The sequence below is a fragment of the Gracilinanus agilis genome, chromosome 2, assembly GCF_016433145.1.
Source record: "Gracilinanus agilis isolate LMUSP501 chromosome 2, AgileGrace, whole genome shotgun sequence".
Lineage (NCBI taxonomy): Eukaryota > Metazoa > Chordata > Mammalia > Didelphimorphia > Didelphidae > Gracilinanus > Gracilinanus agilis.
In genome coordinates this window covers 484,505,760-484,527,630 of record NC_058131.1, presented here as the reverse complement: position 1 = coordinate 484,527,630, position 21,871 = coordinate 484,505,760, and the positions used below count along the sequence as shown (strand labels likewise).

General features: G+C 41.4%; 1 protein-coding gene across 4 annotated transcripts; it reads right to left on the bottom strand.

Annotated features, from left to right (window-relative positions):
* Nucleotides 1-1,024: 1,024 nt before the first annotated feature.
* GSTZ1 (glutathione S-transferase zeta 1) lies at nt 1,025-21,827 on the bottom strand. Of its 4 annotated transcripts, none has more exons than XM_044664957.1 (10): nt 21,735-21,816; nt 19,598-19,657; nt 19,203-19,254; nt 12,684-12,751; nt 12,199-12,279; nt 11,641-11,769; nt 5,419-5,497; nt 5,062-5,114; nt 2,539-2,588; nt 1,025-1,478 (listed from the first exon to the last, which is right to left on the bottom strand). In XM_044664957.1, the coding sequence occupies exons 1-10, from the start codon at nt 21,747-21,749 to the stop codon at nt 1,352-1,354; spliced, it is 714 nt and encodes a 237-aa protein (XP_044520892.1). In that variant the 5' UTR covers nt 21,750-21,816; the 3' UTR covers nt 1,025-1,351. The 4 variants fall into 4 exon arrangements, with proteins under 4 accessions (XP_044520892.1, XP_044520893.1, XP_044520894.1 ...); XM_044664958.1 differs by having other exon boundaries at nt 19,598-19,630; nt 21,735-21,764; XM_044664959.1 differs by lacking the exon at nt 19,598-19,657 and having other exon boundaries at nt 21,735-21,827.
* Nucleotides 21,828-21,871: the final 44 nt, after the last annotated feature.

The following is a 21,871-nucleotide window of genomic DNA, read 5'->3' as shown; positions in this document are numbered from 1 at the left end:
TCGCTCTTCTGCCTTCGAACCAATACACAGGAAGGGTTGAAAATAAAAATATAGAAGGTTCATGGACCTGGTATTTCCATGTTTCCTTCTTTACCATGTATAGCTAGTTAGTTTTAAGTTTCCACTTGTTTTAACTTAGGACCCAAACCATGACCTATTTATATGACTATAGAAATGGAGAATATGGCAGAGTGGATTGGCAGCTGGGCCTGGAGGCAGGGAGACCTACATTCAAGTCCTTCTGGGTACTACTATAGAGTAATATGACCATGGAACAGATCATTTAACTTCATTGCTCCAGACATCTCTCTAAGATGAGGTACTGATCTGCCTCGTTGGAGAGTCTGCAAAACAGAAGCTCTTGGCTCCAGTGAAGCCTCAGGTTTTCTCCTGTGCCGTTCCCCTAAAATAGAGTTATTGTGAAAATTCTAGAGGTATGTGTTCTCTCCCTTTCAATTGCTGGGCATAGCCTTTAATGAGCTGGGAGAGTGCCAGGCCTGGCGTCAGGAAGACTCATCTTCCCAAGTTCAAATCTAATCTTGGACACTTATAAGCTGTAAGACCCTGGGTAAGTCATCTAACCTTGCTTGTCTCAGTTTCCTCATCTATAAAAATGAGCTAGAGGAGGAAATGACAAGCCATTCTAGTATCTTTGTCAAGAAAACCCCAAGTGGGATCATAAAGAGGAACTTGAGTAAACCAACCTGGCAACAACAACTCTACCTTTGGCTTAAAGGATAAGCTTCTTCTTGGATCCAGGGCGGGGAGGTATTGATGCACATCAAGATTAATGAACTAGGGGCAGCTGGGTAGCTCAGTGGAGTGAGAGTCAGGCCTAGAGACAGGAGGTCCTAGGTTCAAACCCGGCCTCAGCCACTTCCCAGCTGTGTGACCCTGGGCAAGTCACTTGACCCCATTGCTCACCCTTACCACTCTTCCACCTATGAGACAATACACCGAAGTACAAGGGTTTAAAAAATATATATATAAAAAAAAAAGATTAATGAACTAAAAATGCATGTTATTCATGGAAGCAGCCCATATTTATTTATTTATGCCATTTATTTAACACTTCATGCTTTTTGCCAGCATTTTTACCCACATGATTGATCCTGATCACCATAACCCTATGAAATAGGCCCAACAGATATCACTGATCTGCAGGTTTGACAGAAGAGGCAACTGAGGTCCAGCAGAATTCTGCATTTGGCAAAGCCAGGATTCCAACCTAGGTTTCCTCACTTCCAGGCCAGAACTCGTTTCACTCTAAGCATGATTTGTTTATCTTTGTGCCTGTTAAACCTGTATGATTCCCCCTCTCAGTATTCTAGAAGGTGGCAAATGGCAGGATTTAAGCCCGGAGTTCTGGAGGGGTGTCAGGCTGCCGGGAAGGATGGCTCACTTGGAAAGCCTCCATGGTGAGCAAGGTCTTGTAAATGCGCATGACGGTGGGGTAGGGGGAGAGGTCCACCTTATACCTGCAGCAGAAACGGAAGGCATTGAGCAGAGGCTGAGGTTTCAGCACAGACACGGGGAACTTGAGAAGAAGCAGGGAGAGGCAAGTTTTATTGATCTGGGCAGAGAGATTCTTGAGGGAAAGTAGAAGCAGGCATTGCAAGAGTGGTGGCTTTCTGGAGGCAGTGCAAGCCTCTCTAGGGGTTATTCGGTCCTTATCCTGTCTAGTTTTGAAAGTATCTTTTCGTATCTTGTCTTTCTACTAGAGCTTCTTAACCTGGGGTCTGTGAATGTAAAATATTTTTAAAATTTGTATTTCTTTTTTTCCCCTCAACAGTGAAGATGTTTCTTTTCCATAAAGAGAAGAAATTCAAAGGAAACGCATGTGATGGCTTGGATAGACCCAAGCCCCCCGTAATTGTATTTTGGTATAACTGGTTTCCTTTGTGATTTCATGTATTTTATGCACTGAAAAATGATGCTGAGAAGGGGTTAGTTGACTTCACCAGCTTGCCAAAGGTGCCCCCAACACAAAAAAGGGTGTAGGACCCTTGCTCTAAGTAAAACTCAAGATCCCCAGGATCCGGAACTGTCTTGTATTCCTCTTGGTACCCAAAGGAGCCCCACACATACTAGAATCTCAATTGATACTTGCTGTATTGGGGGGAAAGGAGGCGAATGGGTAAAGCTGGATGTCTGTGTGCTGGTCTAGTCTGCTCTCTGGGGACAATGCAAAGGATACATGTGGGCAGTGAACACCTATAGAAAGGGGACAAATGCTTGCTGGGGGGTTCTGTGTCTGGGACGCCTCACAGGAAACTAGGATATGGGCACAATCACCTTCTAACAAGCAAAAGCCAAGAGATGGATCATCCCTGCAGTGACTGAGGTCATTTCATTGGACCTCACAAAAGGGAAAGTGGAGTCCCAATAGAGAATTAGAGAAGTTGAGATGCTACCAGTAAGACTTCTACAAAAGGGGGGGTCCCATGGGGGAAAGCTAGTTGCTTATATATGTAGAAGTCTCCCTGTGGTTGGAGAATGGGGTGAGGTGGTGGGCAGGGTGTGAGGGTCTTTACTCACCTTTCAGCATTAGCCACCTGAGGCACCAGGCATAAGTCAGCCATGGAGATCTGCAGAGAGAGGTCAGAATTGGTCCCAGTCCAGGATCCTGGCCCACACGCCTTTTAGTTCTGACTGTATCCTTAGCCACCTCAATAGAACAGTCATGCACTTCTTTCCCTCTCAAGCAGGAATAACTGCATCCCTGGCCCCAAAGCCTCTGAATGTAGCAGGAAGCCAGAAATCTCTTCCAGAATTCTTGGGGCTCTAGCCCTAATGTTCCACTGAAATAAATATTCATTAAAGAGCAGGATCCCTTGGTCAGGCAAGGGTGGCTGCCTTGGGGTATGCAGTCTGAAGGCAGTCTGGAATGTTCTCCCCTCCAGAGCTGGGGAGCTGCGCAGAGGCCTGCTGCCCAAGGTTCAGCTGCTTCTCATGGCGCCAGAAACCAAGTGGCTGCCACAAGCCACTTCAGACCACAGACTTCCCTTAGGCTAGAGTTTGGCCGATGAGTCCATCAGTCAGTAAACACTTGTTAAATGCCCACTACGTGGCAGGCATCGTGCCAAGCACTGAAGAGACAAAAAGAATCAGAAGACAGCCCCTGCCCTCAAGGAGCTTCCAGCCTGATGGAAGCAACATGCAAACAAATATATATAAACAAGCCACCTAGAGGATAAATAGGAAGCAATAACACGGAAGGCGCCAGAATTAAGAGGTTGGGGAAAGCTTCCTGTGGAAAGTGTAATGTTAGGTGGGACTTAAAGGAAGCCAGAAAGGTCAGTAGTCAGAGTGAAGGAGGGCGAGCATTCCAGGGATGGGGATCAGCCAGAGAAAATGCCTGGATGAACTGGGCAGGTTCTGGGGCTCCTGACTGTTTCCCCACTTCACCAAGGTCTGGCAGTCCTTTGGCTAACACCAATGCACCCAAGCTACAATGGAGGGCTGGGAGAACCATGAAAGAGCAGGGAGGAGGAAGAAGGGTTGAGTCTTTGTGCACGGACAGGGAAGGGGAAGCTGTTTTTGTTCTGGCCAAACTTCTTTTTTCGGTTCTCTTCTGCCTCATATTTCCATATTTCTCTTTCCCTTTTCTAGAATTTCCCTCTGTGTGGATCTTCTATATCCAAAAGCTTCTGGACTAAAAACACAACCTCCTGACTGATTGGTGCCTTCTTTGACTGGAAGTCAATCAGTTCCATCAGAGCAGTGCTTTCTCATAAAACACCCGAGCATATCTGATTCCCTCACCTGTCATGATGAGTGTGCTGGCCTTGGAATTAAGAGGACCTGAGTTCAAATTCAGCCTCAGACCCTTACTAGCTGTGCCACCCTGGCCAAGTCACTTAACCTTTGCCTCAGTTTCCTCAATGGTAAAATGGGGATGAGTAGCACCTACTTTGTAGGGTTGTTATGAGGATCAAGTGAGAGAAATATTTGCAAAGGGCCTGGCACAGAGCAAGTGCTTCATAAATGCTCGTTCCTCATTATAAACAGTAACAGCAATATTGCAACGATGATCAACCGAAAGACTCAGTGACTGGTCAATCCAGTGAGGCATGACAATTGCCAAAGGACTCATGATGAAGAATGCTATCCACCTCCAGAGACAGAACTGAAGAACTCTGGGGGCAGACTAAAGCATATTTTTTCCCCACTTGCTTTATATATATATATATATTATATTTTTTTTTTTTTTTTGGGCAGCATGGCTACTATGGAAATATGTTTTGTATGCCTTCCCACGTAGAATGGGTATCGCACTACATGTTAAAAAATAAACAATTTTACTAAGCTTGCTCTCCCTCTCCTATAAGCCAAGAATTGAGTGAGCTGTCCAGACTCCTCCTTATCCCCCTCCCCAAAGCTGAGCAAGCAGCCATGGCCAGCTGCCCTCACCCCAGAACTGTTCTGATCCATGGAAGCAGGGGGCTTTTCTTTTTCTTTTTTGGAAACCCTTATCTTCTGTGTCTTAGAATGGATACTACGTATTGGTTTCACAGCAGAAGAGTGGTCAAGGCTAGACAACTGAGGTTAAGTGACTTGCCCAGGGTCACACAGCTAGGATGTGTCTGGGATCAGATTTGAACCCAGGTGCTCTGAACTCCACACCTGTCTCTTAATCCATTGAGCCGCCCAGCTGCCTCAAGGAGTCTGTATTCTTTTTTACTGCCATGGCTTCCTGCTGACCTCTCTAGTGGGGATTCTTTCCTTGCCACAGTCCTGCTGTGAAGTTACTGGCCCCAACTCCTGTGTAAGAAAGGTCCGGTGGCTACCCTGGAGTGGAGGTGTCTGAGCTAGCTGAAGTGAAGTGAAGAGGGGCTAACGCCACTTCCCTTGTCCCTGCCCAAACCTCCCTCTTTGGCTGGCTCCATGCAAGCGAGCAGCCTTCCCTCAGAGGCTTTTCCTTAAACGTGCCAAAGGAAAGGGCTTATTGCCTTTGGCGCTGAGTGGTGCTGCTAGTTCTTCTATGAAGTTCTATTCTAGCCACAGATCCTGAAGGGGGCCACAGAGAAGGAAGAAGAGGGACATCGGGATGGTCCCTACCTCATTTCCCAGGCAGTACTTCCCTGCTGTGTTCTGCAGGACACTCTCTAGGGCTGTGAAAAGAAGAAAATAAAAAGCCATGGACATAAGTGGCCTAGTAAAGGGAAGACCAGGCAGCCCAAAGATTTGAGATTTGACCACTGGTTTCGGATTGTTCCCATTAAACCATTTTAGCTATTGTCCAGCCCATCTCCTTCTCAGTTGTTAGCCCTGTAGTCCTTCCATTTCCCAGTCTGTTTTATCAACACCAGAAAAACTAGAGGGAGATCATGAAAGCAGCACTGGATGAGCAGGGCAAGTGCCCTGAAATCCAGAACTGGGGACTTGTAATGAGGGCAGGACAGGGTAGAGACCTACCTCTAAAGCCAGAGCTGATGACTGCTTGTGCCCATGCCAGCTGAGTTTCTTGACCCACTTTCTTTAGGATAGATAAGTTCTGAGAATCCAAAAGAAATCCACTGGTCAGATTTGGTAGCCCTGTTAATCCTGCCAACTCAGCACCAACTTTCTGTTAGGTCTATCAATCCAAAATTGCATATTAGGGTGAGAGACGTCATTTCTTCTGTCCTGGGAGATTCTGCTCTGGGAAGATCTCAGTTCCTTGAGGTCCAGGGGATGGGGTGGAGATACCTAGTCCCTGGGACCTTCTTCTCTGACTGCCTAAAGTGGTGATGGCCAGTATAAAGGGTCAATAACAGGAAATAATATTGCAAATGAGACCCTAAAAATCAAGGTGCATAATTTACAAAAACTATCATATGTTAACCAAAATTCACATCCTGGTAATGTGTGCTTAATTAGCAGATGCCATCTGGATGCTCCTATGGTCCTATGATATATAAATCCCAGAAAATTTCAAACTTTCATAGTAAAGACCATCAGAACATCAAGTGATGCTGATAATTTTTTGAGACAATGTGAACATGTTAATGAACTAATCCCAAGGTGGCACAGATAAGTGTCCCCCCAAAAAACCCCTATAAAAATGAGACCTTAAATTTCTGCCCCCAAGCACTTTTACAACTCCACTGGGTCCATGATGTTGAGTGCTGGACATCTAATTTCAAGAAATAATAAAAGAGACTGCCCAGATCTATTTGACCAAGGAACATTCACAGATCACTTCCAGGAGAAAACCTAAACTTCAACACCAGGTAATGGCATGGTCAAAAAATACCCTAAGCTACTGGGTGTGGCTAAATAATGATGAAGTATTGACATTTTGATAGGGAGAGAAGAGACTTGTGTTCCTTTAGAACCCTCATGTCTTCAAAGAGTCCCAGAAGAAGTTAAATGAAAAAAACATAGGACCTCTATGTGGATATGTTCTGTTCCATTGGTTTTAAGAAAGGAAAGAAAAGGGAGGGCAAAAGGAATACCACAGGGAACAAATGAGGAAAAGGAGGAGATACTTATTACTTCAGGCAAATAGGGTAAAATAAGAAAAGCATTTAAACATAGAAGAAGGGTTGTGGAATGGTTGCATATATTGATCTCTTATCTGAACTTCATAAAGGAGGGTTCTACAAACACACAAAGTTTGTAGAAATACATTAAAAGCAACAGGCAAATAGGTGTGAATATGAAAAGGGGAGGAGGGAAAAAATATCAAGAGTATAGTTGTACCACCCTTACCACTCTTCCACCTCGGAGCCAATACACAGAAGTTAAGGGTTTAAAAAAAAAAAAGAAAAGAAAAAAAAGAGTATAATTGTAGAGGGAATGGATGCAAACAAAATAAGCTTCAGCTTCAGAGGGTTAATTATAAAGAAAAAGTATAAGAACCAGGTGAAGAGATGAGGGGCAGAAGAGTAGGAACAGACTATTTTAATTAAAGACTACTAATGCTGACCAGATTCCTTTGCTTTCCATTCCCTCTCTATTCTTTTTTTATTGTAGAAAATTGAAGATGTTTAAGAGGGTGTGATAATGGGAAGTATGCAATTAATAATTATAATCATGAACTTGAATGAATAAAAAAGAAAGGTTAGCAGAATGAATTTAAGAGGTAGAACCAATAATATGTTAATTATAAGCAAAATACTTGAAACAAAGATTCTTATAGAATTGTAAATTGAGGGGCTAGAGTAGAATACATTATGATTCAGAAAAAATTAAAACAGCAGAAGTAGCAGTTGTGGAGGCACACTGAATTGCTTCTCCCACCCATACCCCAAATGCCTTTTTAAGCTACACATTACAAAATAATATTAAGATAATATTTTAGTGTAGTCTTTGGTCCCACCTAAATAAGAAACATTATCAGTATTTAATCAAAACTCTAATAAAATAATATAAAATAAAATAAAATAATACAGTGGGGTTTTTTTTCTTACCAGAGACCTAACCACTTCCTTTGATGTGGGTGAAAATGGGTGAAAGTATAGTGGGGAACTGTGTTGGAGGATGGATTTGGAATGATGATCAAAGAAAGGGAGGCCACCGTTTGCTCCAATTAAGAGCATTGTCCTCTTTTCCCCTGCCTTGGCCAGATTCAGTAATGAAGAGACTAAGAAAAGGAAACATCTCTGATTACTTCTGTTAATGTAAGTATCTCTTGAGTTGGCTAGGTAGAAGGAGAAGACTTAGCCCAGTGATTCCCAAAGTGGGCGCCACTGCCCCCTGGTGGGTGCTGCAGTGATCCAGGGAGGCAGTGATGGCCACAGGTGCATTTATCTTTCCTATTAATTGCAATTAAAATTAAAAAAAAAATTAATTTCCAAGGGGCTAAGTAATATTTTTTTCTGGAAAGGGGGCTGTAGGCCAAAAAAGTTTGGGAACCACTGCCCTTAGACTAAGTTGTCAAATTACAAGGTTTATTAAAATGATTTTCTAAGTTGCACTAACATTTTGTTAGTATTATTCTGAGACTGTTACCTTGACTCTGAACTCTTGCTTAATCTTGACTTTGGAATTTTGTTGACTGTTTTTTTTTCTTTTTTTTAAACCCTTAACTTCTGTGTATTGGCTCCTAGGTGGAAGAGTGGTAAGGGTGGGCAATGGGGGTCAAGTGACTTGCCCAGGATCACACACCTGGGAAGTGTCTGAGGCCAGATTTGAACCTAGGACCTCCTGTCTCTAGGCCTGACTCTCAATCCACTGAGCTACCCAGTTGCCCCCAATTTTGTTGATTGAGAATAATATAAATGGTAATTCCAAAGTAGCTTATATCAGAGATAGTTGTATGACATTGGATATCAGAGATATTTAAAGGCAATGGGAAACTCTCTCCATTTTTTTTATCTTTCTTTAAGTAGAAAATATTTAGAATTATTTTAATTTAGTTGATAAGATTTTTCTGGCCTACAACACCAAGTGCAGAATTTTCTTCTATATAATCATGGTCTTGGGCAATACAACAGCAAAAAATCAGATATAGTTTAAAGGAAAAAGCAGAGAAATTAACATCATTTTTAATGACATCACTATAATAGAAAAATATCAATATTGAATACATATGCAATAAATGGTACACCTAAGAACTTAAAGGAAAAGTTAATCCAATTTCAGGGAGAAATAGTAAACTATGATACCCGTAGACTTCGAGTCTAAATGAATCTAACAAAAAGATAAATGAGGAAGAAGTTAAGGAACTGAATAAAATTTTACAAAAGTCAGGTATGACAGTTCTCTGGTGATTACTGAATGGAAATAGAAATATGATTATTTATTAGTTCTACATGACACCTTTACAAAACTTGACTATGTGCTAGGGCACAAAAGCCTCATAGTTAAATGCAGAAAACCAGATATTAAACACTTTCCTTACTGACTACAACATGATTACAAAATGTAATTAATAAAGAGTTTTGATGAAAGGATTCAAACTAACTGTTTAGTTAAATGAACATATCCAAAATATGAAAAGGTTAACAAAATAAATATTAGGTTAACAGAATAGAACAAGCAATAGAGAATTGAAATAACCTAATATCAGAAAAAGACTTTGAATAAACCAAAAATAACTTTCAAGAAAAAAACCCTGGAACTAGATAGATCTACAAGTGAATTTTGTCAAATATTCAAATGATATTATCACATAAATTGTTTGAAGAAATAGGGGCAAAAAATCCTAAATAAATTAATTCTAAAGAATTGATGGATAGGGGGCAGCTGGGTAGCTCAATGGATTGAGAGCCAGACCTAGAGACAGGAGGTCCTAGGTTCAAATCTGGCCTCAGACACTTCCTAGCTTTGTGACCCTCGGCAAGTCACTTAACTCCCATTGCCTAGCCCTTACTACTCTTCTGCCTTGGAACCAATACACAGTATTGATTCTAAGATGGAAGGTAAGGGTTAAAAAAAAAGAATTGATAGGTAAAAGAACAAATCATAGAAAGGAGATAATCTCATTAAAGCAAATGACAAGATGAAGCAACATGCTAAAAACTCTTAGCATGCAATCAAAGCATTCCTTACTGGAAAATTTTATTTCTAAAAGCTTTCATTAATAAAAGAACAAATCAATAAATCAGGCACACAACTAAGAAACACCAGAAAAGAAATAAAAACAAACCCATGAATAGAAATTCTAAAACAGATAAATATAAAAAAATTCACTATTAGTTGATAAATAAAACTAGAAGATGGTTTGAAAAAATTCACAAACTCAATAAGCCCTTAGCCAGTTGCTCTTAACAAGAGACAAAACTGCCAATATGAAAAAAAGGAAAAAAAGAAAATTACAACAAATTAATATCAGAAATTACCTAAAACTAACTGTTTAGTTAAATGAATATGTCCAAAATATGAAAAGGTTAACAAAATAGATAGCAGATTAACAGAAAGAACAAAAAATGGAGAACTGAAATAACCTAATCTCAGAAAAAAAGACATCAAACAAGCCATAAAAGTACTTCCAAAGGGAAAAAAAAATCCTAGAATAGATGGATTTACAAGTGAATTTTATCAAATATTCAAAAGATAAATTAATTCCATCATCACATAAATTATTTGAAAAAATAGGGACAAAAAAGATCCTGCGAGACTGCTATTATGATAACCAATGTGATCCTGGTACCTAAAACAGGAAGGGCTCTCAGAGAAAGCTACCCATAGGCCAATATTTCTAAATAATATATTTGAAAAAATCTCAAGTAATATATCAAAGAGGCTATGTAACCACACACTAAGAAGATCAATATTCTATGACCAAGTTGAATTTATACTAGAATTGTAGGATTGGTTCACTTTTAGGAAAACTATGAAAATAATGAGTTGTTATATATTACTGTTACATTTAATGTAATATGTTATTATATAATAATTATATATTATAAATAACCATGTTATTTATAAACATGAATTACACCAGCAGAAAAAGCTTTTGACCAAATACAATACCCCTTTATGCTAAAGATAGTAAAAAATCAGAAATAAATGGTAAATAATATCTAAAACCAAAAGCTAGCATTATCCATAATAGAGAAATGCTAGCAGCCCTTCTAATAAGACCAAGAAAATTCAATTGGAAATAGAGTGTTTCAAAAGCCTTAGCACAGTTTTAACCTTTAAAACAAATTAATAAATAGAATAACTAAGCTGTACATAGTGAAGATTCACAGTTTCATATGCAGGCCTCCTTTTCTGTTTTTCTTTGCATAAGGATATATTCATATTGGTTTCTTAAATTCATCATAATAATGAAAATTTTATTAAGTAACATATAATCCTACTCTGGGTTCAGGAATAGTTAGGCTGAATCCTACTTAGGATTGGGGCAGTTAGATGGTACAGGGGATAGAGTACAGGGCCTGAGTGAGGAAGACTCATCTTCTTGAGTTGGAATCCAGCCTCAAACACTAACTGTGTGACTCTGGACAAGTCACTTAACCCTGTTAATCTCAGGTCCTCATTTGTAAAAATGTGCTGGAGAAGGAAATGACAAACTGCTCCAGGATCTTTGCCAGGACAATCCCAAATTGGACAGGACCAACCACAAATCTATTTGGGGATAGTTGCAAAGGAGAGGGAAAAGTCAGCAAGACTTCTCTGTAATCTTCTGTTTTCCACTGTCTCTCTCGAGAACAGTCAGTCACTGGAGTGTTTCACTACACCAGATATTGGGATGTAGAAGAGAGCCTTGGACTACGGGTCAGGGTATCTTGTTCTTACTCTGAACTGTTATGAACCTGCATAGCACTTCCAACAAACCACTTTTCTCTATTGCCTCAGCAGCTTTTTCATTTTATTTTAGTCCATGTGTTAATTCCTAGGGACAACCTTTTTCTGATCCTGCTAAGTTACTGGGGTTTCTCTTTTATTCAAATCATCGTGGACATATTTATCTGTTTATGTCTTTTATTTCCAAAACACACTGTAATTCTTTGAGGGTAAGAAGTGAACATCCTTTTGTCTTTGTTTTGCTAGGGAGGTCCAGTGCCTTGAATACATGGAGGGTATCTAATCAAGTATTGGATTAGATAGGGCTAGATAATACCAAGTTAGAAGTCTCACTAAACTTTTCATGATTCCGTGAGGTGGCTTGCACCTCTGGCCCTTCTCTTTGTGGCCCTGCCATCTTTCTCTCGGCCACAAGTCTCAGGGGACTTACGATTGATTGTCTTTAAAGGTCTGTACCTGCAGGGGCTGAATTCCACTAGCAATGAGGTCCGAGATCATGCGGACACTGGCCCTTTCCTTGGGGTCCAGCGGCAGGAGCCTGGGGGCCGTCGGTCGTGTTTCTTCCAGATACTCGATGATGGCCAGCTGCAACCCACAAGCGACAAGGACAAGGAACAAGGAAGTGAGAAGAGGTTTGTTCCCAGGGGAATGGCTACGAAGCCTAGCTCGGGCTTATTTGATAGAGTGGGACAGCAGAGGCGGGGGTCCAGCTCTCCATAGGCTTCCCCAAATTATCTGCCCCATCCTCGCGCCGCAGAAGGAACCCTTAGAGATTTCCCATAATCCTGGCCCCAAAGGCCCAGCTTGAAGACTCTTATCCCCATTGAAGGGAGAAATGAGAAGGCAGTTTAATCCTTACTCCCTGGAGTTGAGGCTTTCAGAGGACTAAATCATTGTCTCCCCTTTGGCACATGCGCACATCAGGATGGGGAGGGAGAAGGAGACTAGAGAGAATGGCTTCCACCCCATCTGCTTGGGAGGATGAGCACGGGCTGCCCCGTCCTCAGTACTCACGGACTGGGTAATGGTAATGCCGTCGATCTTCAGGGTTGGCACTTGTTTCATGGGGTTCAACGACTCGAATTCCTTAGTAAACTGTGAAGACAAGATCCCAAAGGGAAAGGGAAAGCCTGGGTTAGTCAGATGGGGGGAAAGGAATGTCGCTCTATTCCTCCCGGGCCGGCCTGCTCTTGTCTTCTCTAAAGCACTCTCTCAACGTGGGCCATTATGAAGAGTAGCTGTTAGCGGCTTACGTTGGCTCCCACAGACAGACTGGAGCGGCTCCCCGAGTCCCAGCCTCGTCCTACGCGTTCTTGGCTCCCTGCCTGGAGTGGCCTCCCTGCTATTTCTGTCCCGTGAAGTCCGACTCATCCTTCCAATCTTAGCCCCAAAGCCAACGCCTCTATGAAGCCTTCCCAGAGAATCCCACCCGACAAAAGCCCGGAGGCCGTCCACTTTCTGCAACGGTCTCCGACATCCTGGGGCGCAGTCTTTCTTACCTGCTGCCCCCCGTCCTTGATGAGGTTGATCGGAACGATGTCGTAGTCAATCCCCTTGAGAGCTAGCGCTGCAGAGGGAGAAACAGCACACCCATGTCAAAGGCTGGTGATGGGGCAGGCGGGCTCCCATGCCCGGGAAGAGGCTCCCGTGGCTGGGCTTCTAAAGGAAGTTTCTCCAGTTGTCACCTTTAGGAAGTATTCCCTAGTCACCTGGGCACAAACCGTTCTCTCTCCTGTGTAGCGTTTAAGTAGTTACTGTCTAGACCAGCTGGGCAGTGGACGGTACACTGGACCTGGAGTCAGGAGGACTCGGGTATCTCTGGGCAAGTCTCTTAACCTCATTTTCCTTATCTATAAAATAGGGTTAATCATAGCACCAATCTCCTTGGGCTTTTGTGAGCATAAGAAGAGATAATGTTTGGAAAGTGCTTTGCAGACCGTAAAGCACTATATAAAAGTGGTTCAGTCATGTCTGACTCTCTCTGACCCCATGGGCCCAACATACACCAATATAAGCCATGGGGTTTTCTTGGCAAAGATTCTGGATTCCTTCTCCAGTGGATTAAGAGGTAAAATGACTTGCCCAGGGTCACACAGCTAGTGAGACTGGATTTGAACTCAGGTCTTCCGGACTCTAGGTCTACTAGCACTTTATCCACTGATCCACTTAGCTGCCTTAGACTCTAGGACTGTACTCCCTCTAAAAGCTAAATATTATTATTATCACCATTCATGCAGTACTTATTCTATGCAACACAACAGAGTGGCCCTGTTTACATCTCGTACTCCTCCCTAGATGGAAGCTTGTGAAGGCAGGGACGGCAGTGGCAGTCTGTCATCCATTCTCATCATCTCTGCCTTCAGCCTGACACCTTGCGCTGCCTCCCAGGAGGAGCCTAACAAGTGTGTGCTGAATGAATGGGATGGTGTAATGAGTAAATTCTGAATTAGATAAGTAATTAGAAATTATTGATAAGTAGGAATAGGTGGTTGGCTAGAGAAGACAAGGTGGAATGAGCTAGACTCCTTTAATTCAAACAGTGGAATCCTCATGGGAAGGAATTCTCAGCTTTCTCTTGGAAGGGCAGTTAAGATTTACTGGACTCACTCTTTGGGCTTGAGGCTCAAAGGGGATGGTTGGCGGTTTTCCTCTGATATTCCTTGAGGATTTGGAGTAGCTGGTTGGGAATAATATCTTGTGTTTGAGAAAGACTGAAGAAGAACAGAGTGAGTGCGACTCTGACAGTTCCCTGATTCTACCAGAGGGGACAGTTTCATTTCTGTGAAACCTGCAGTGTCTGTGATTCTGTCAAAAGCTGGAGTTTAGAGACTGGAGACAGAGAGGGCTGAATTGATTACTTGAAGATATAATATAAAAAGGAGTCTAAGTAGATTAACTTAGTTAATTAGATGTTCTATATTATAGATAGATTAAGGAGTTTAAGTGAGGTCTGAGAAATCAGATGTGAGAAGCTCCTCACAGGGCAGATGGGGAACCAGGTATTAGTATTTATTAGATTTAGGGATAAATAGATTTAATAACTCTCATCCTAACTCATCTCTAATTCCTATATTATAGTTACAATAAATAGGGTTTTTTATATAACCAGTCTCCAGCAGATTTTCTTCAACTGCCAACAATTGAATCTATCCATAAATATTGATGCCAATCAATATCAGGGTTCATATTCTCCATTATAACAGGTACAGCTGTTTCCTGGTGAGGAACCCAAATCCTGGAACACTAAGCCTTCCAGGGAGGGGAGGGGTGAAGAGGACAACCAGAGCACCAAAAATCAAAATTCATAAACAAAGAAACAAATTATTATATAGATTCATAGAGTTGGAAAAGACCTAGCCATCCTCTAGCCCAGTCCCCTTCAATTTGACAAATGAGGAAAATAAAGCCTCAATGGGATGAAAGTGATTTCTCCATGTGATGTAGACATTTGAACTTAATTCTTTAAAGTATAAACCCATTGCTTTCAATGACAGTTTGAGAAGTGTTAACAATGAAATAAAGATGCTTTTATTTTATTTTTTTAAATCCTTACTCTTGTAAAGACGGGATTAATTCTACCCTGCCCATTTTTAGATTTAATCACCAAAAGGGTACACACCCCATTTATCCTTAAGTAAGAGGAGGTCTGAAAACCATATGTGTGAAAGTGGGTGACTAATCAGAATGGACTGACTGTCCCCTGGGCAGTCCTAAGTAAAGCTTTAGCTATAATTGGTACACATAAAGTGGGAGGAAGGGATAGGAAGTGACAAAAGGAATGGTCTTTAAAAGTGTCAAGAACTTTCTGTTTTGAGGTTATTTTTCCTTGAACTGGACCCTGGAGGAGCTCTGGCTGAGGACCTTGCACTTCTTTATATTTCTCCTTAGAACTACCACATGGGTGAGTGAAGGGCTAACTCCTTTCCTTGGATTTTTCTTGGAGGTACTAGCCTCCAGAGGGGCCCCTCCTCTGGAAGAGGCCTCTTGGCTAAAACCCTTGTTAACTGACCCTTAGGCCATCTGGCTGGGGCTACTGGAGCCCTGCTGGAGTAAGCCAGGGCTTGAGCACATAGTTTAGCTTGTTAAGCTAGATCTCTTACTCTATCCTCTTCTCATTTCTCTACTTTCACTCTTTCCCTCTATTTTATAAATTGTTAAAAAATCATTTGGAATTAAATTCTTGGCAACCACCCAATTAAATATTCAGTCCAACCATAATAATTTTACCCTTTACACTTTCCATCTTAGAATCAATACTGTGTTTTGGTTCCAAGGCAGAAGAGTGGTAAGGGCTGGGTCCTGGGGGTTAAGTGATTTGCCCAGGGTTATATAGCTAGGAAGTATCTAAGGCCATATTTGAACTCAGGACCTCCTGTCTCTAGGCCTGGATCTCAATCCACTGAGTCACCCAGCTGCTCCTTGAAGGTGCTTTTAAAATGGCAGTATCTCATCTTATTTCAGAACATATTATGTCTCATATCTTTCTCTGATGAGGGTAATCTGCTCAACACCCACAAATCAATATTTGAATGGAAGAAATCAAGTCCTCAAGGGTAAACTCCACCTCCTTTCTCATTAATCTAACCTAGGAAAGTCTCCTAAATAGCTTGAGGTATTCTTAGTGTTTCCAGAAATCCTGCCTTGACCAACTTTAGACAAAGAAGGTAATGAATATTTCATCTTTGATAGAAGGGAAGGAAGATAGCTGTCAGGAGTTTGGGAAATAGAATAGTGATGTTCTGGGTATATATAAATGTAACTGGGGTGAGATATGGATGGAGAGGTGATTGGATTAGGGGAGCTGGGAGGTGAAGAAGATTAAAATGTTTTTTTCACATGTCCCAAATGGTTCACAGATGTCTCAGAAGTTGAATAAAGTTCTGAACCACTGGTATATCAAACTGAAGTCAGTAGTTCCCAGGTTAGGAATTGGATTTATTTTTTTCCCTAGTTTGCTAATTGAATTTTATTTTAATTACTGCTCTGAGAACTATAACTTCTGACAAACATGTATTCTTAGTTTCTTCTCATTTCTTTTTTGAACCATCTGGAATTTCTTGTTGTAGTTCCATGCCCTCTTGAGATTATATAAGAATCCATATTTCATTAGGCATTAATTTTGTCTTTTGACTTTTGGTAAGAGCTTTGTATTATTTTTGAAGATTTAGTATTTATTTTTCCCTTTTAGATTTAAGATCCTCTCTGCTGATTTATCTGCTTGTGGTGTAAGTTTTTATTTTCTTCTATCTGAAATCTTTGCTGTTTCAGTATTCTTCCTCTCCCCCCATCTTTATATTTCCCCATCACTCACTTGGCTCCTTTTTTTTATCCTGTGGACTCAGTTCTACATATAGCATGTAATTCCTCTTTGAATTTTTTTTTAAGTTGGTGGGGGTTAGGGGAGTAGGGTGCAGCATGTGGCTTAGTGGATTGAAAGCCAGGCCTAGAGATGGGAAGCCCTGGATTCAAATCTGGCCTCTGACACTTCCTAGCTATGTGACCTTGGCTAAGTCATTTAACCCCAGTTGGCTAGCCCTTACCTCTCTTCTGCCTTGGAAAACTTAGTATTGCTTCTAAGAATGAAAGGGTTAAAAAAAAAGTTAGTGGGATGGATCAAGTGTGTGGCCTTCTATCTTACTGGTCCCATATCCCAGAACTCATTTGATTGTCAGTCTTTAAAGATCTAAAGGGTTATCATGGGGAAGAAGATGAGATAGATCCATTCTGTTTTGTTCTGGAGCAGGTTCTTAACCTGGGGTCTGGGAACTTGTTAAAAAAATTTTTTTTTTTATAACTGATTTGTACGATTGGCTTACTTTGCAATTCTATGTACTTTATGCATTTAAAAACATGCATTTATTATGAGAATGGGACCAAAGGATTCACCAGACTGCCAAAGGGGTCCATGACACTAAAAAAGGTTAAGAGCCTCTGTCAAAGGGCAGAGCTATCATACTGGCTGCTAAATTTGACCTAAACCAGATTAAAACATATTTGGGAAATACTTGATAAAATAAATAAAAACTCAATAAAATACAGATAAAATGTTATATTTTAAAAACTAAATCAATATGTGGGCTGTGGCTATCTTCATGTAGGGATTAGTAGTTTCTTTCCCTCACGATTTAGGAGTAGACATAGCAATACAATGCTACAGGACAATTCTAAAGAATTTATGACAAAGAATGCTTTCCACCTCCAGGGAAAAGAACAGTTGGAGTCTGAATACAGATCAAAGCAGACTTTCTTTCACATTAGTTTCTTTATGGTTTTATTTGAGAGGTTTTGGTTTTATATGAGTATTCTCTTACAATACAACAACCAATATGGAATATTCCGATAACCCAGATCAAATTGCTTCCATCTCTGAGAGGGGGTAGGGAATGGAGATAGGAGATAATTTGGATCCTAGAATGTTGGAAAATATATCCTGAAAATTGTTGTTACATGTAATTGGGAAAATAAAATATCTTTAAAAGATTAAACAGAAAGATCTGGGAGTAGAAAGTTCCAGGGAAGAAGGTTTTCACTTGGAATATGGAAAAACTTATCAATCTTAGCTGCCCAAAAATGAAAGTTTTTCCCTCTTTTGAAAGAGTGGACTCCAGAAGAGATTGCTAAATAAGAAGGGGGCTGGGCCTTTAATATTCCATGATTCCTAGGTTCTACCCATAAAACAGAATTAGAAGGTTGCTCTTGGTAGTGGGCAGAAAGAGGGGAGAGGGGAGAGTGGAGGGGTGGAGAGAGAGACAGAGAGACAGAGAGACAGAGAGACAGAGAGACAGAGAGACAGAGAGAGAGAGAGAGAGAGAGAGAGAGAGAGAGAGAGAGAGAGAGAGCTGTTATTGAGTTGCTGGTTGTCAGTTTTTAGTGTGTGCGTGTGTGTGTGTGTGTGTGTGTGTGTGTGTGTGTGTTTTGCTTTAGAATCAATTAATAGCTGGCATTTATTTACATAGTACTTGAATGTTTACATATTGCTTTCTACAGATTATCTCCTAGAACCTCTATCCTTATTTTCCAGATAAGTTAGTGGAAGGGAATGAAATAATTTGTAAATGGTGACAGACTGCTAGTCAGTGTCAGAAGTGAGAGAAGAACTCAGGTCTTCCTGATTTCAAGTCCTGGAAGATAATCTCTCTGGCCCACAGATGGCTTTCCTGGAGTACTGTCTGGCTAGTTCTGACAACTGCATGGCCCTGCTCTCACTGGTCCTCTCTCCCACTTCTGGTTTCTGTTCCCTCCATTGGAACCTCCCCTTTTTCTAACAGGCTCAGAGGGAATCTAAAGGGCTCTCTCTTCAGGACATTGACCTTCCCCAACTGATTAGTTAGCAAAATCAAATAAGATAAAAGCCTGGAAAGGAATGCAATTACTGATAAAAGCCAGGCCCTGCTCCTGGCCCCCAGCAAAGATGCTGCTGCCAGGACAGCTCAATTCTAAAGCATAACTTTATTAATGGGGCTCTAGAGAGTTGTTTGTTTTTTTTTTAATCGAAATACAATTTAGGAAAATTACAAAACTTTCAGGAAAGGAAAAAATCTTTTTTGTCAAGTGTTAACAGTGACAATTTGGAAAATAAAGTTTTGAACTTGATGGAGACTGTACATGTAATGTAACAATTCTAATGTCTCCTATGAAATGATCAAAAAATACCCACAAGATGTAGGCAGCATTGGAGGAAATGAGGTAGGGAGAAGAAAAGCAATGGCAGGGTGAATGGAAGAAATAATTACTACAGAAAAATAATGTGCTGTCCTCCCTGCCCCCAACTTTCTGCTTTCCTGTGGGAAGCCCGCAACTAATAAGACTTAGCTGATTGGAGATGGGGGAGGGGCTGGTACCTTTAACCCAAAGCAGTGCAGTTGAATTCTGTCTTCCTATCTTACATTTTTTTCTGGGCCTGGCTCTCAATCCACTGAGCCACCAAGCTGCCCTTTCCTAGCTTCTGTGGAGTCCTCTGATTTCCCTTCAACCTCTCCTCTAGGATTATGAAGATGAGTAAGGGAGACCACTCTTACCTATTCGAACTCTCCAGGAGCAGGAGCTTCGGAAATAAGAATAGAGGATTGGCTGAGAAGAGAGAAGAGAGAGACACTTAATTCATGCTTTCTGGTCTTAGTCACAGAACTCTTCCTAGGGTGGGCAGAGGTGGACATCGTGCTTCCCACTCTAAACAGGGAGTGGGCTTGCAGAATAGATCTTTAGTTTTTGATGTTTCGATTTGTGAATGAATTGGATTTAAGTGTGGCAGAGTTGCACAAAGTTGTGCACAAAGAAGTCACAAAAAGTCTTATGAGAACAAAAGCACATTCAGAACTTTAAGATCAAAGGATCAAAATGGACAGGAGCTGTCTTCACTGAGAGTCAAAGGGCCTGCATCTTGGTGGGGCTCCTAGCTTCCAGAAAGCCTTACCTTCCCAGGAACTGCCATGTTGCTCTTATGAACCTTGAACAGAAGAATTTCCCTAAAAACCTGCTTGGTGGGAGGAGGAGTTAATAGGGGGTGGAATACAGGAGCCAATGGGGAAGCTGGTACTCTCCTACTTGGCTCAATGTTGTGGCCAGCCTTTGGGAAGGGAAAGACAGGCCATCTAGCGTCCCAGTTCTGGTGGGATTTCTTTTTTCTTAACATACTTCCCACAAGGTTGCTGAACCCATTGTGTAAAGAGACAACCTGAGGCACAACTATGAAGCAATATTGTTTTAGGTACCTGTTTCCCCTCACTGAATCAGCCTTTTACTCCCTTCCCCCTCTCATCGTCTTTATTTTCCCACTCATAAAAAATCTGATAGATTCTCTAACATTAAGATATTGGGGGGAGGAGGGAGCAGACAGCTGAGTAGCTTAGTGGATTGAGAGCCAGGTCTAGAGACAGGAGTTCCTAAGTTCAAATTTGATCTCAGACCCTTCTTAGCTGTGTGACCCTGGGCAAGTCACTTAATTTCCATTGCTTAGCCCTTACTGCTCTTCTACCTTGGAACCAATGCACAGTACTGATTCTAAGATGGAAGGTAAGGTTTAAAAAAAAAGATATTAGAGGCTTAATAGGGGTATTTTTCTTTTAAAATTGGACTCACATGAAGGACAGTCAATGCTTATAGGTATAGGGAATCCTGAGATATTTGTCTCCTCCCCTTTTATTTCCCCTTAGGGCAACTGAGAGAAATAAATTATACATCTCTAGAGAATATATACAGGGCCTATTGTTGTTGATGTCATCAATCATTCAGCCAGGTCTAACTCTTCATGACTTCAGGGACCATAGCTATCCTTTTCTTGGCAAGGATAGTGGAGTAGTATGTTCTTTCCTTCTCCAGTGGATTCTTTTGTCAGGCAATCAATCTGAGGTGAAGTGACTTGCCCAGTGTCATATAACTCAAAAGTGTCTGGGGCTGGATTTGAACTTAGATCTTTCTGATTCATGGCCTAGTACTCTTAGTCCACAGATAACTCTGGCCTGTGCTGCCAGTAGCAGAGAGTAAAAGGTGTTTATAGGGAAAGAACAAAGCCTGGGATATAGGATGCACCTGATAAGTGCTTACTTATCAACTGATTGATTAAATAAGTAGTGGCAAAGGAAGGAGATATTTTTGCACTCATTTCTCATTTAGACAACTCTTACCCTGTAGCTCTGAGGTTTAACCACTTATTTATACAGAAAAAAATATTCTCCAAATTACAGAGTAATCCAGTGGGTAGAAATGAACCAGAATAATAGGGAAAGGGCTCTTGAAAGGAGACACTAGCATCTCTAAATACTTGACTGGAACTCAGGAGCCTAGTTTCTAGGTTTTAAAGCTTCTAGGTGGATAAAACGCTGATAAACACCTGAGTTAAAATCGGACCTCTGATACTTACAACTGTGTGACCCAGGGCAAGATTCTTAACTTTTCTGTGCCTCAGTTTCATCATCTGCAAAATGGAGTTAGCTCCCAGGTTTTTTTTTTAAACATTTATTAATATTTACTTTTTTGAAAAGTTAACATGGTTACATAATTCATGCTCTTACTTTCCACTTCACCCCCAACCCCCCTCCAGCTCTATCCCCACCCCACCATGGCTGATGCATATTTCCACTGGTTTTAACATGTGTCATTGATCAAGACCTATTTCCAAATTGTTGATAGTTGCATTGTAGCTCCCAGGTTTTGAAAAGATACAATGAAATGTTTGTCAAGAGATTTGCAAACTGAAAGCGTCACAGAAATGATTATAGTTAGTTTTGACTTTGTGACTAATTCGGTTCTTGACTTTAAGAGTAATCTAGCTACTTTCTGGGCCTCAATAGTCTTTCCCAACAGAGGGTGCAGTGGTGCGACGCAGTACAATCTCGCTCGAGTCCGCGAGACGACATATCCCAGAGTGCAGTGGGGCCACCGCAAGTTTAGAAGGTGTTGAAATCGCTTTTCTACTTCGGGGAGACAAAGGGGCTCTTTCTGCAGGCTAGGCCTAATTCTGGGCGGGTAGCAGAGTTTGGGGGAGTCAGAAATCTGGACACCTTTCTTCCCCCCCTCGTCCCGGGCACTTAGCCCTTCCGTTGTGCACAGACCTTTCCTGCCTGCATCTTGGACCCTTCTGTGCTCAAGAAGCTTCACAACTGGGACTCGCCGGACAGCGTGGGCAAATTATTTAGCTAGTCAGAGCCTCAGTTTCTTAATTTGTCAAGTGAGGGAGATCGGATTAGAT